The sequence below is a fragment of the Coprinopsis cinerea genome (genome assembly GCF_000182895.1).
Source record: "Coprinopsis cinerea okayama7#130 chromosome 4 map unlocalized cont3.4, whole genome shotgun sequence".
Lineage (NCBI taxonomy): Eukaryota > Fungi > Basidiomycota > Agaricomycetes > Agaricales > Psathyrellaceae > Coprinopsis > Coprinopsis cinerea.
In genome coordinates, this window is record NW_003307541.1 from 2650815 (window position 1) to 2663581 (window position 12767).

At 51.7% G+C, this 12767-nt stretch overlaps 6 protein-coding genes across 6 annotated transcripts; 2 read left to right on the top strand and 4 right to left on the bottom strand.

The window, feature by feature from the left end:
- Positions 1 to 471: 471 nt before the first annotated feature.
- CC1G_10029 (endoglucanase B) lies at positions 472 to 2186 on the bottom strand (the record flags this gene model as incomplete). The annotated part of the gene is made up of 8 exons (XM_001836483.2): positions 472 to 517; positions 585 to 628; positions 759 to 857; positions 1094 to 1665; positions 1722 to 1762; positions 1817 to 1880; positions 1933 to 2011; positions 2064 to 2186. The coding sequence occupies 8 exons, from the start codon at positions 2184 to 2186 to the stop codon at positions 472 to 474; spliced, it is 1068 nt and encodes a 355-aa protein (XP_001836535.2).
- A 2134-nt stretch (positions 2187 to 4320) lies between these two features.
- On the top strand, positions 4321 to 5503 carry CC1G_10030 (mitochondrial protein; the record flags this gene model as incomplete). The annotated part of the gene is made up of 5 exons (XM_001836484.2): positions 4321 to 4499; positions 4557 to 4757; positions 4810 to 5032; positions 5079 to 5382; positions 5442 to 5503. 5 exons carry the CDS (start codon positions 4321 to 4323, stop codon positions 5501 to 5503), a joined length of 969 nt encoding a protein of 322 aa, XP_001836536.2.
- A 32-nt stretch (positions 5504 to 5535) lies between these two features.
- Positions 5536 to 6396, bottom strand: CC1G_10031 (hypothetical protein; the record flags this gene model as incomplete). Its single annotated transcript, XM_001836485.1, has 6 exons — positions 5536 to 5588; positions 5640 to 5731; positions 5790 to 5910; positions 5964 to 6130; positions 6193 to 6207; positions 6263 to 6396. 6 exons carry the CDS (start codon positions 6394 to 6396, stop codon positions 5536 to 5538), a joined length of 582 nt encoding a protein of 193 aa, XP_001836537.1.
- A 658-nt stretch (positions 6397 to 7054) lies between these two features.
- Positions 7055 to 8497, bottom strand: CC1G_10032 (hypothetical protein; the record flags this gene model as incomplete). The annotated part of the gene is made up of 9 exons (XM_001836486.1): positions 7055 to 7185; positions 7266 to 7440; positions 7527 to 7642; positions 7694 to 7719; positions 7778 to 7828; positions 7890 to 7946; positions 8009 to 8094; positions 8157 to 8312; positions 8369 to 8497. 9 exons carry the CDS (start codon positions 8495 to 8497, stop codon positions 7055 to 7057), a joined length of 927 nt encoding a protein of 308 aa, XP_001836538.1.
- Positions 8498 to 8725: 228 nt separating this feature from the next.
- Positions 8726 to 11013, bottom strand: CC1G_10033 (EstA protein; the record flags this gene model as incomplete). The annotated part of the gene is made up of 9 exons (XM_001836487.2): positions 8726 to 9071; positions 9130 to 9272; positions 9326 to 9403; positions 9459 to 9561; positions 9615 to 9746; positions 9782 to 9912; positions 9972 to 10339; positions 10473 to 10556; positions 10611 to 11013. The coding sequence occupies 9 exons, from the start codon at positions 11011 to 11013 to the stop codon at positions 8726 to 8728; spliced, it is 1788 nt and encodes a 595-aa protein (XP_001836539.2).
- A 248-nt stretch (positions 11014 to 11261) lies between these two features.
- Positions 11262 to 12386, top strand: CC1G_10034 (mitochondrial protein; the record flags this gene model as incomplete). The annotated part of the gene is made up of 5 exons (XM_001836488.2): positions 11262 to 11587; positions 11636 to 11708; positions 11761 to 11885; positions 11936 to 12146; positions 12195 to 12386. The coding sequence occupies 5 exons, from the start codon at positions 11262 to 11264 to the stop codon at positions 12384 to 12386; spliced, it is 927 nt and encodes a 308-aa protein (XP_001836540.2).
- Between the last annotated feature and the right edge of the window lie 381 nt (positions 12387 to 12767).

Consider the following 12767-nt stretch of genomic DNA (forward strand, 5'->3'; position numbering starts at 1 on the left):
TCCGCTCTCTGACTTATCTGACGGGATGGTCTTTAATGAGCGGTGACTTCGCCCATCTTGTTCGGCTTTTCGCGAAGTTAGTGACTCCGCTGTCGGTTCCAGCAGAGAGCGAGTGGCGCAAGGGCGACGATTCAGATGAAGAGGCGCGATAGGGCTCGACAGCTACGTGCCAGACATTCCAATCAGAAGTGTAGGCCATTTTTCGGTAATAGTTGGTTGAATGAACGAGCAACAAGCGTCAGCTATGATGAACCATCCTCTGTGTCTACACGAATCTTTCGGTCTCCCACTTAAATTGTCTTAGCCTGTTCCTCAAATGACATGTCATTAAATTTGTATTGGAAAGAATCGTAACTAAGACGACAAGAGCGTATCGAAAGTGAGGATATGCCTGCAGGGATCCTCTTCCATTGAGCTTGCAACGGAAAGCTGAAAAGCGAGGGAGCGGCAACTAGGCTGATCGCAGCGCTTTCAGAAGGGAACGAAGGCACCGTCAAGGGCTCGTTTAAGGAAGGCACTGAGAGTACCATTCTAGGGCGAAAGTCAGTAAATCACGCATCGCAAGGTATGAAGAGCGAACGTACCGTTGGAGAACCTGCAAGTTCCTTCGCGGCAGGTCGTGGAGCCACTGTAAAGGAAAAGTTAGTAAGGGGGAAGAGCGAACATCCCTCTACAAAGGCACATACGTGTATCCGTTCTGGGGCAAGGCGGTCACATCAGCTCGAGTTCGAAATCACACGAAGGAAAGGAGCACTCACTCCACCACATTGTCCGTAGAGGGCGACACCAGGAACAGCATTGCCGGCACCAGGAGTAAGGTTGTTGTCGACGCCGCCGTTGCCGGCACCAGGGAGGCACTGAGAGTAGAAGGCTTTGGAAGGATCGTGTCAAAAATTGGGATTATACAAAAAATGGCCAACGACTTACCGTTGTTGAAGGTGCAGGTAGAGCCCGCGACACACTCAGTGGGACCGCTGGAAGAGAGGTAAGCAAAGAAAGGACGCCAATTGAATAGGCCTTACGTGTAGCCACGCTACAGGAAGGGAGACGTCAGGTCAAAAAGTGTTCGTAGAGAAAAATCGATGGTACTTACTCCACCACACTGGGCATAGAGGGCAGCCCTTCCAGCAGGGGGGTTCTGAACCTGAGGAGGGTTGACGGGAGCAGGGGCAGGAGAAGGAGCAGGGGCCGGAGCGGGGGCAGGGTTGACGGGAGCAACGGGGCCTTGTCCTGGGATACCAATTCGCTTGATAGAACCACCAGCAGCCTCAGACCAGACGGCGGGTCCAGGAGCCTTGTAGCTCGAGTGGGCAGGACCGTTGTAGAGGTTGAAGTGGATACCAGGGTCGGCGTCGGTGTAAGCACCAGGGAAGCGGGCACCACCGGGGAGAACCTTGTTGCCGTCGGAGGTGACGGTGATCTGGATGCAGCTGGGGTAGAGCTGGGCGCCACGGGCGGGGTTCTGGGAGAAGAGGGTGTCACTCTCGTGGTGGGCGATGATCTCGGCACGCAATAGGTAGTCGCCAGCAGGGACGTCGGGGACGATGATACTGTGTTGACCAGCCTCATCGACGAGTCGGTCGACTGCCCACTGGTTGCCATCGTGGTTGTCCTCGAAGATCTTGGTCCAGTCCTGGCCTGCGGAGTCGGCCATGTAGACAAGGACTAGGTCGATCTAGGTCAGGAAAGGGTAGAAGGCTTCGTGATAGCAACAAACATACCGGGTCCCTTGTGCGAGCGGTCGATGATATCATCGTTACGACTGAAATGACTGAGTCAATAATGCAGAATTGAGGGCGGTTCGACCGATGCTCACGTGTTGTGGTGCCACTCGAAGGTGAGCTGATCTCCAGCCTTGACCGAGACACTCTGGGGGACAACTGACGGAATCTGTCAGAACCTGCAAGATGTCGATGTAAAAGAGCTACTTACCTCGATCACCATTGACATTGCACCTCAAATCGGGAGAGGTCAAGTCCTTAACAGGACCGTTGTCAGGAGGAGATCGGATCTGGGGACCGCGTCAGTAAGCCATAGTCTGCTGGAAAGTCACTTGGACGCACATATCGATTTCGGCCATCGCCTTGGTCGACACCATTGACCCAGACACCGAAGATGGTGGAGTGCGCGACGGCACTGGTGGCTGCGGAAACCAGCGCGAACAAGCTTAGAGGAGCGATACGCATTGTAGTTCAGAGAGCGATCCGTAGGACGAAAGAGATAGAAGACGTTGAGGGTACAACGATTGACGATGGGCAAGCCCAAAAAAAAAAGAGGAAGGAAAGAATGAGAAAGAAGGAAAGGTAAGTTGTGACGAACACTGATTTCCTTGTCGACCTTTATACTCTGGAGGTGTTGTCGGGTGCTGATAAGCCAACTCCTTCCGGGCTGCCTAGAACGCGGAACAAGGGCCAACAAGGCCAGGAAAATGACATTCATTTTGCGTGTTTGAGCGTTGCAAGGGGTGGGTGATTGGATCAGGGCCCTACTGGTAACCAGCCCTGATTCAGCATGCACGGGAAGGTACCAAGCTGAGCCAAGTCGGACATTTCACGGCTACGACTCCATAAAGAGAAGCCTGATAACCTGATTAGGACCGTGCAAAAAAGCCCGAAACTGGCCATTGCATCCGGTCCTAGTCAGAAATTGCAAGCAGCCACGGTGAGAAAGCCTTGCAAGTGGAAATAGAGCACGGACGAAACGCGCAAATGTCACAGTGCTTTTACATGATCGCTTTTTGCAAGCGTCCAAAGGGCATCTAAGTTTGTTGAGCTGGTAATTGCCAATGGTGGTTTGCGTCATCGTTCGGAAATGTAAGCAAAATTGACTCAAACCTCTCGGAGAAATATGGCGGTGCTGATTCCTCTTGATTTCGACCCTCGGGGTCTGTTGCTAGATTGTAGCTAAGGGTCGGACACGCCAGTGCTGCGAAGGTAGACTGGCAACGCAGAATGGGCGGCCGTTCAAGATTCCACGAACCAGGGCGACAACAGGATTGCGGGACGAGGCTCAGGTTTGCACATTGTCAGCGCCGAGCGAGCCGAGCAATACGTGTGCTTTCCTGGGAAGAGCCTTCAAACTTCAACTTGTTAGTTGAACCCTGGGCCAGGCAGATCGATGTATTCCTCTGGGACACATTGCGAGAACCATTCTGCAGCCATAGAACGAATGAGAAATGAAACTAGTTTAAACATGTTACACCCACCGTTGGAGAAGACGCAGATACCTTCACTGCAATCGGTCGGTCCGCTATAAACGTATCAGCATCCTTGATTGTTTGCAAACGTTGGCCAGAAAGAACGTAAACCCTTTCTGCGTAGAATTGAAAGCATCAGTGTTACTTTAATCATAAGCAACCCAAGCTACACGCACCCCGCCACACTGGCTCCACAAAGGAGCACCCTGTTTTCGCGAAGAACCCCCATGCTTGGGGCGGCACTGCGAGAACCATGCTGAAGGAGACATCAGACCAAGAAATGCGGTCGAGGAACAAAAGCGCACTATTAGAGAATACACAAGAGGCACTGTCAACACAGGCTGTTGGTCCACTGCATGAAGAGATCGTGTCAGGATATGTGCTGCCACAGTCGACTCGAATCAATTACGCGTAGTAGCGCTGCGGTGCGCCAATCAGGCCAAATCAAGCACTTGAGGTATGTAAAAAACTCACTCCTCCGCACTGTCCCCAGAGCGCAACTCTAGGTCTTGACAATGAAATCGCTGGTCGTTTGCGAGGTTGAATGCGATTTATCATACGGCGACGCTTTTATTGAGGATCAGCTGAGTTAAGCAGTTTGGTTAGCCATACACACATCGCCGTTCTGATCAGCCCCTTCATCCGGGCCAAGAGTAACAGTTGCGTCTGCAAAAGAGCTCGAAGCTACGACAAGCGCGACCAGGGACCAGTGGAGGCGCATTGAACGTAAGGGTTGACACTTTCGAGTTGAGTGGTAGATTGGGAAGACGAGCAAGATCAGAAGGCAGGAGTATGCATAGCACCAAGTTCATATATGCATATACGCATCCGCTGTACGGACAGCGTTGCAGAGGAATGCGGAACATGCTAGGCGCATTCAAGAGTTCCGCTGATAGTCTGAGCGGGTGACTTCCTGGCATTTTAGCCCAGTCAGCCAATCGCAGTATGCAGTTGATCCTTCAGGATATCCGCAAGGCTAGTTGTTTTTTAACGATAAGAATGTGAAGTTGATTTCCTGGAACCAGGCAGGGCGTACATTTAGTGAACATGGTGGTCGGAGGTCAAGCAACAATCGTGAGAACCAGAACGTTCTCCGGGATGATGGCGCTAACCGGCGCCGCCCAATGCTTTCCTCCCGACTCCTACCTCGCCCAAGTCTCTATGGACGAAGACTCTTCTCTCGGGTCCACCATGCTGAAGAAAAACAACGCGTAGACCTGTCGTTCAATCTCTTAAAACCGTTAAACCCAGGTCAAGAAACCTCAAGCTCTGAAGGCCCTTTGGTCATATTGCACGGACTCTTGTGCGTTTCGCATCTTCCTGCAACATGGATCTTAATCTGAAGAGACAAACTTTGCAGCGGATCGAAACGAAACTGGAGCTCACTATGCAAAGCTTTCCATCGTGACCTTCCTGGTCGAGCTGTATATTCCCTAGACCTACGAAACCATGGTTCATCTCCCCATGCCAGACCCATGACGTACCAAACCATGGCTGAAGACGTTCGGCATTTCCTGGAGACGCATGGCCTCAATAACGTCTCTCTCCTCGGTCATTCCATGTAGGCTCGGTCATCCATGTGTGTTGAAATCCAACTGACAAGTCATATGAAGGGGCGCAAAGGTCGCAATGTCGATTGCACTCTCGCTGGCGGAGAAAAATCCCAAAGACGAAACCATCTCGCGTCTAATTGTGGCTGACATGGCCCCTGTCAAAGCAGAGCTATCCATTCGACTCTCACAATACATCTCAGCGATGCAGGACGTCAACGCCATGCCAGCTGGTATGATCAAATCACTCCCAGACGCCGATCGTATATTGGCGCACTTTGAGCAGGTACGCGCGACACGCCTCGCTCTACCTCACGAGATATGCTGAATAGGAGACAAAGAACCCAGCAGTCCGCCAATTCCTCCTGACCAACCTCCTACTCCCAAGCCATTCTCGCACGAGCCACACGCACGAGAAAGCCAAGTTCGCTCTTCCGCTTAGCATCCTGCAGGATGCGCTCCCAGATCTGGCAGAGTTCCCATACGACCACAAGGAGGCCACACATCCAACCTTTGACAGACCGACTCTCGTCATTTCCGGAACACACAGCGAATACCGGATATTGGACCACACAAAAGCGTTTAAGACGTTCTTCCCTCGGGCAAAACTGGAATCCTTGGATGCAGGTCATTGGGGTGAGTGTCAATCTTAAAATGTTACAAGGGATTTTACTGATTCACTATTGTCCATACAGTCCATGCAGAGCGTCCGAACGAATTCAAAAAGCTAGTGGTAGACTTTATCAAATCAACATAGACAGCCTGTTAGCTGGCCACATCTTACACACTTCACCCGCAATTGAAGTAATTTCCCTGTATGACCGCCGGACAGCCAGACGTATCTAACGGACGCATTCGTCAGCAACACCTGGTCCAGTCAGGAACCCTCATACCTCGGTCCAGAGGACAGTCCCAGTAATTGTCGCAGCACTTGATGCAAGCACGACGATCCGCTGGTTCGACCAGTTCGACGTAATGGTTGTAGCTGCGGAGCAAAGGTTCATTCCTTCAATGGACGATGGGCTAACCAATCGTCGACTCACCCCAGACAAACACTTCCAGCAGGATTCCCGTGTCTTCCATCCCCTCCACTCGAATCATACTGTCCTCCTCCATCATTCACATTCAGCCTGTCCACCAACTCAGGTCTGATGCACCCGGTCACTGTCGTGCAATTAATCGATGGCCACCAGCGCACAGTAGGGATGCTAACTTACGCTGGGCGAACCTCGCCCCACTCGCACTCCTCCCAGTCTTAAACTCGACGTTACTCCAGACATTTGCGGGTAAAGTACCCTGCGACGGATCATACTTTCCTTGGGGAGAGCAATACGTCGTCATCCCGCCAGGGTACTCGCTGTCCCCAATATTCGTATGCGGGTTCCTGATCAGGGGAAATATCTTCTGCACAGTGTCAAGGACGAACACACCGGACTGGTGACTCACTTGGGCATGATCATACTGCATCGACCCCACATCGTCAGTCTAAAAGTTCCACCACTCAGGAAAGACTCACCAATATTTCTGCGCATCAGTGATGTAGACGATGTTGTCCGGGGTAGCCCTAGCCTCCAACTCAACGGCTGGAGAAGCAGGTACGAGGCGAACCATCGATGTCAACCACAGCGACAACGAAAGAGTCTTGATCATAGTCGTAAATCCAGCGCGAGGAATGGGTCATCTACTCCTTTGCACCGGCACTTAAATGCCCCTCAAACCAATCAGGTGTTGCTGGAGCACATTGGGCGCTGGTCTATTCAAGGAATACCCATGTCTCAGGAACATGGGGTAACCACCAGAGCGTCATCGAGAGTACTGGCCAGCACCTGACCAGAAGGGTCTAAATATCACTCCCCAGCCCCATGCCGCCCAATTTATTCCAATGGCTACACCATCTTTAGCCACAACACACGAGACCGACCGGACTAGCACCAATGCCGTCCGACCTGCAAGGAACCACGAATAATCGAACCGAAATGCCTCACTTCCACCAACCCATATGGAATAGAGCATGCCCAAATGACCAAACCTTGCACCGGTGTACTAGTACGGACTAGCCCAGGGATAAGCTGCAGCATCTCCCTCGCCTTTAGCAAAGTTGCATGACCAAATCCCAAGCCCCTGGCATTATTAATAACAACACCCAGCATGTACCAATCGTGAAAAAGGGTGCTAGAAGGGGTCACCAAGAATAGAATACACCCCGACACTCCAAACCTCTAGTGCTACATACACTCCCCGAGTCCCACAGCACCCCAAAACTCTCCAAGCTGGCGCCTCCCAAAATCCCATTCCAGCAGGTACGGATTTAGAGAATGAAAGGGAAGAGAGCCTTCCTATTACGAGGATACTCCTTTCCGAACTGCTTCTTGTAGTTCCGGTGCCTCTGCAAGGCCCACATCGAGAGGATACCAATGCAGATCGTGATATAGAGGTAGGCTAACGGGAAAAAGGGGGGTTTAGCGTGGCATCGACGAAGATTGACGAAGAGAGAAACATGAACGCGAACGTGAACTTACAAGCAATGCTACCAGTCAAAACGACAGGAACGAGCCAAGCGAGGATCTCAAAGAGATAGTTCGGGCACGAAACAAGGCTGAACCCGTATCCGTAGGGGATTCCGCGCTTGCGGGTGCCGGGGGGACGCAAGTTGCGCAGGGTCATGTGGGTGTGGAAGTTGGATAGTTGAGCCCACTGTAATAATCGCACGCGTCAGTACATTGTTCGTCGTGGAATTGAAAGCCGGAGAGTGGAATTTAGAGAAGAGGGAGAGGACTTACAAGCCAGAATGCAGTAGCGGCATAGAGGACATTCTGGTTGTCGCGGTAGGTGCCGACGATAGCAGGGGAGCCGGCGCCGTATTTAGGTCGGTAGATGTCCAATGCGAGGAAGAGACCTAGGAAGGTGGTTGGCGACACATCACAAATGACGTAGCGGGCTCAATTACCATAGAAAATGTGATAATACGCAGAGCTGGAAACGAGGATCAGCTATAAGTCAACCAGATGCATTGAGGGATGGGCGCACTCACTTGCGGAAGACGAAGAGGAAGGGCATGGTTCCATGGGAGAAACGGTGCACGCTGGTGGGGAGAATTGGTGAGGCAGAAATTACAACCGAGAAAGAAAACGAGAACGACGTACAACACGGATTCCAACTCGCGCTTAATGAAATGGAGCATCACAAAAGCAAAGATATACCTGCCAATTCGTCAGGTTAACGTCCCTCAAAACCCATGGAATCCATCAGGAAAACAACACACTTTTGCAACTTGCTGTGCACAACTTCCTGCCCATAGAAGACTTTAGGGAAGTAATAAATGAGAGGATGGATGACCAGAGGTCCAGCCTAGCAACACGCCTCTTCAGTCACTAACCCACTGCATCAAAGAGAAGGGAGGAAAAACGCACGTATTCAATCAAGAAAACCGTCCTCCAGCTAATCTGAGGACCCAAATCCTTCACCTGCAACTCGGTCTTGCCTCCCAAAACAGCATCCAACTTGGCATCATCCTCGAGTGCCTTTTTCTCTCCCTTCAAAGTGAGCTTTTGGCGGACGACTTTGAACTGTGAAGTATACGATGAGCACCAGTACACAAGAACGCGTCGCATGGGATTCATACCTTGGGATAAGCCTGTGCGATTTTCCGCTTCACATCCAACACAGTCGCGTCGGCTGGTACGTCCACCGTCAGGTCGCTGCGTAGGAACGAGGACCTTGCAGTCGCAGAAGAGATGGTTAATTCAACCATGTCGTTTTTGGAACGAATGAAGGATGGGATCGACCGTTGTACGTAGGCGCTCAACCGAGGAACGCTTTGGAATTGCTGGCACTCGATACGCTCCGGCGGCGTTGAACCAAACCGAGAACAAACAAAGGAATTAATTGATCCGCGAAATCATATGCCATTTTGGAAGATAGGGGCGTGCTTTGATTACAGCGTTGGAATGACTACAAACTCTCTACTTGAGCACATGCTCTAGTTCTGTTGCCTCTCAACCTGGTTCGCAACAATGACACATCTCCCCGTCTCCTTCACAGTCTCATTCTCCATGTGACTCCCACTTCCCTTCCTACCCTCGGACGCAGCACCGGCGGCGCGTTCTGGACTCTCACCAGATCCAGCCTGAGCCGTATCCTGAACCTGCTGCAACACAATCCGCGCTCTGGACCCGATCCTGTACGGAGCCCATCGTGGCGACCGCGCAAGTTTGTGGGTGTTGGGATTACCCGTACGCACAAAGGATAACCAGTACGCGATGAGCTCGCTGGCAAAATTCTGTTCGGTCTCATTGAGCTCGGTGAAGGTGGTTGTTCCGTTCAACCTAAGGGCAGGGTTTATGTTAGAGGGACTGAATGCTGGTGAAAGGGATGTGAGCGCACCCAGTGTTCGTTCCCCGGAACATCATCCAGTTTTCGGCGGCGTGCCATACGCCCGTCCCTCCGTTGGTGGGGTTCCTCTGGTTGTACCGATAGGTGTAGGTGTCGAGGCCTCTTTGAGAGAATGCGGTGCCCATGATTGAGCGCTAGATGATCATCAGAAACGCAATTAAGAAAATGAGGTATTGGTAGTACGCACAGCACAAATCAACTGAGAGTCTCCAACCAGGGCTTGCAATCTGAGGTTCGGTGTCGCAAAGTCTTCAGGGTCATAAGCCTACAAAACCAAACGTCAGAGACTTAATGCCATGTCCGAACTATGGTCCACCCACAGCTTCCAATGCACCAACGTCGGCATCCGAGATTGAAGGGAAGAACCGCTTCAAAACATCTCTGATGACCTCTCCACCACCAAGCGTTTCGTTCGACGTTGCCCTGAACAGTTACACTCAGAATTTGGTTCCCATCAAAACACGCATTTTACGAACCCAACAATAAGAGGAACTCGGGCGAATTTGCCCTGGGTAATCAACCGTGTGGGATAGTCTTTGATGACTTTGCCATCGACAACAGGATGGAACTGGAAATAACCAGATTCCACACTTGAGGTTTCGTCAGAACTGTGTTGGTACCAAGTTAAGCAAGGACTACTCACAAGGTCGGAGGGCGAGCAGTGTCCTGGGCACGGGCAAGAGCGCTGACAGGTGCCTTCCTTAAGCAGGCCAGCTTCTCGGCAACAGTTCCTTCGCCACAACCAGCAGTCGTGGCGTAGTAGTTGAACAGTGGCTACAGCGAAGAACATGAATCATCATATGGAGCTTGGCGGGCACCACGAAAGCACTCACCACTTGCTGCTCAGGACTGGGCAAAGGCGTCCTATACACACTCTGCGCAATAGCACCGCTAAACAACCTCTCCCCAGCATCCGCCACAAGATGCAACTCGACCGACGAGCCACCAGCACTCTCACCATTAATCGTGACCCTGTTCGGGTTACCACCGAAATGCCTGATATTGCGTTTAACCCATTTGAGAGCTTCGATTTGGTCGAGGAAGCCGGCGTTGAGGTCACCGTTGGTCGAGTCGCGGAGTTCGGGGATGGAGAGGAAGCCGAATGAGGAGAGGCGGTAGTAGACGGAGACGATGACGACGTTGGGGTTTTGGTTGATCCAGTGCTCGAAGGGCCAGTTGGCGGGGTTGCCGTAGATGTAGCCTGGGTCAGCCGTAAGTATACGAGAAAAACTTGGAAGAGATTAATAGGAACCTCCTCCGTGGATGTATACAAGAACAGGGACTGTGTGTGGTTTGAGTTGGGTTGCTCCTGGGATGGATAGATTGCTACTCACGGTTGCTTCGTCTCGTTGCTCCCGCTGGAGCGTAGATGTTGACCTTGAGGCAGTCCTCGCTTCCGGCGCCCCCAGCGTCGCCGCCTGGAATAGGATTAAAACCAAGCTCTTAGAGTCGATAGGTGTGGGATGACCTACCACCGGTGGTTCCCTGGATACAAAAGTCAGGGTACTCGGTCGCATCCACGATCTCTCCCCTCGACTGCAGTCGAATTCTCGTCGTATTCAACGGGAGAGGTGCCCTAAATCTCCGTTCACCCAGTGGCGGTTCTGCATACGGGATCCCCAGATACGCAACGGTGTTGTGGTAGGCCCTATTGCCTCGATACCTGGCATATCCAGTGTCGACAACATCGCCTCTGCCAGAGCTCAATTCGCTCGGAGCAGCCAAGACGCTCCCATACCACACCCCAGCCAGCAAGACAGTAAACGCCGCAAACCACATCAGAGACGAACGAGCTTGCGTTCTAGGAGTGGGTTTCGAGGAAGAGGCCTTCTTCAGATGGACAGATTCAAGATTCCTGGTATTTAACGCGGTCATTGTCCATGTATTCCCGAGATACTGCCTTGTCGACGTCGAGCGGTTCTTAGAGTCGCGAACACGAGGTTTATTTTCAGAAGCTGCGTGAGAGTCCGATGTATATCCTGTCTAAGTAGGTCGTCTTCCGTTGGGCTTCCGAGGGGACAGGTATTTTGAAATTCGAGAAAACATGGTTGGTGGACGAGGACAAGAGCGAGGCCAGAGTCTTAGTCACTCGAGTGACGGCACCGAATGCTTGGCATCTGAGGATGGCCTCAGCTTATGACGCCTTTTTTCCCGACCACCACTCTCACTCACCTCGCCATGTTATCCGCAACACGCTCAACCTCACTCCTCGCCCACGCCAAATCACTCACTCCATCCCTCAACCAAATACGTGCGCCTCCCATCACAGTATCACAACAAATACCTTATACTTACGGTTCTTCAAGGTAGCCAGGGCATCAGCTTCTCGAATCCGCATTCACAAACGGGCTGCGTCGACTAAACCTGATGCTCTCCAACTCCAATACACAGTCCAAGCACCAGGAACCAACAAGCAGGACCGCGCAGTCGTCATTCTCCATGGATTCTTGTACGTTCTCTGCATATGAACATGCTTCCAGTCACTAACCCGGCCTAGTGGCTCTAAGCGAAATTGGGGGACCCTTTCAAAGACACTAATGGAACGACTCCAACGACCCGTATACGCCTTGGTAAGTTCCGTCCGAGCAACAGCAAGTAGCGTGGAAGCTAACCCCTCGCCAGGACCTCAGAAACCACGGCGAATCACCGCACTCTGAGGTTATGACATACGAAGCCATGGCAAACGACGTCTGGCGGTTCATAAACGAGAAAAACCTCTCAGAGGTATCACTTATTGGCCACTCCATGTACGTCTCCCTTCTCCAGGCACTTGGCTTCCGCTTACCCGGTATCTCAGGGGAGGGAAAGTAGCCATGTCAGTCGCACTCCAAGCCGGAAACGAACAACCACCACATACCCTAAACGACCTCATCGTAGTCGACGTCTCCCCAGTCAAAGGACGAATATCCCACCAGTTCCGGACATATGTTGATACCCTCAAGGAAATCCAGGACCTCGGTCTCAAAACTCGCAAAGAAGCCGCGGACCATCTTGCTCGAGTCGAACCAGTATGTTCAACCTGTCCCTCCAGTTTCATGGACTGACCCGTTTCGCAGGATCCGGCAGTTCGAGCATTCCTCCTTACCAACCTCCTCCCATTCGACAAAGAAGACCCTCGCGCCAAGTTTATGGTCCCTCTCAACACATTCAAAAACTCGATAGATGCTATTGGAGACTTCCCTTATACCCCCGGCGACCGTGATTGGAGTGGAAGGACATTATTCGTTAAGGGATCGCGCAGCCAGTGAGTTTTACAGTCCGCTTAGATGCTGCCATTCCTGACAACCGTGACAGATATATCAAAGAGGAAAAGCTCGGCACAATCTCCAAGTTCTTCCCCAATTTCCAACTCGAAGTGCTCGATGCAGGTCACTGGGTTCACGCCGAAAGGTGCGTTCCTTCCTCTCCCGGATCTTTCATACCTTGCTCACATTGGCGACAGGCCCAAGGAGTTCACAGATGTGGTTTGCAATTACATCGAAACATTCGACTAGGTCATGATACAGCAAATAATAGACACGCTACGGACCGACTGACTGATATACTGACTGATACATCGTGGATAGGCTGCTATAGAATCTACAGAAAAAAAAAACATCGAAAAAAAGACTAAAAACACAAGCAAGCAA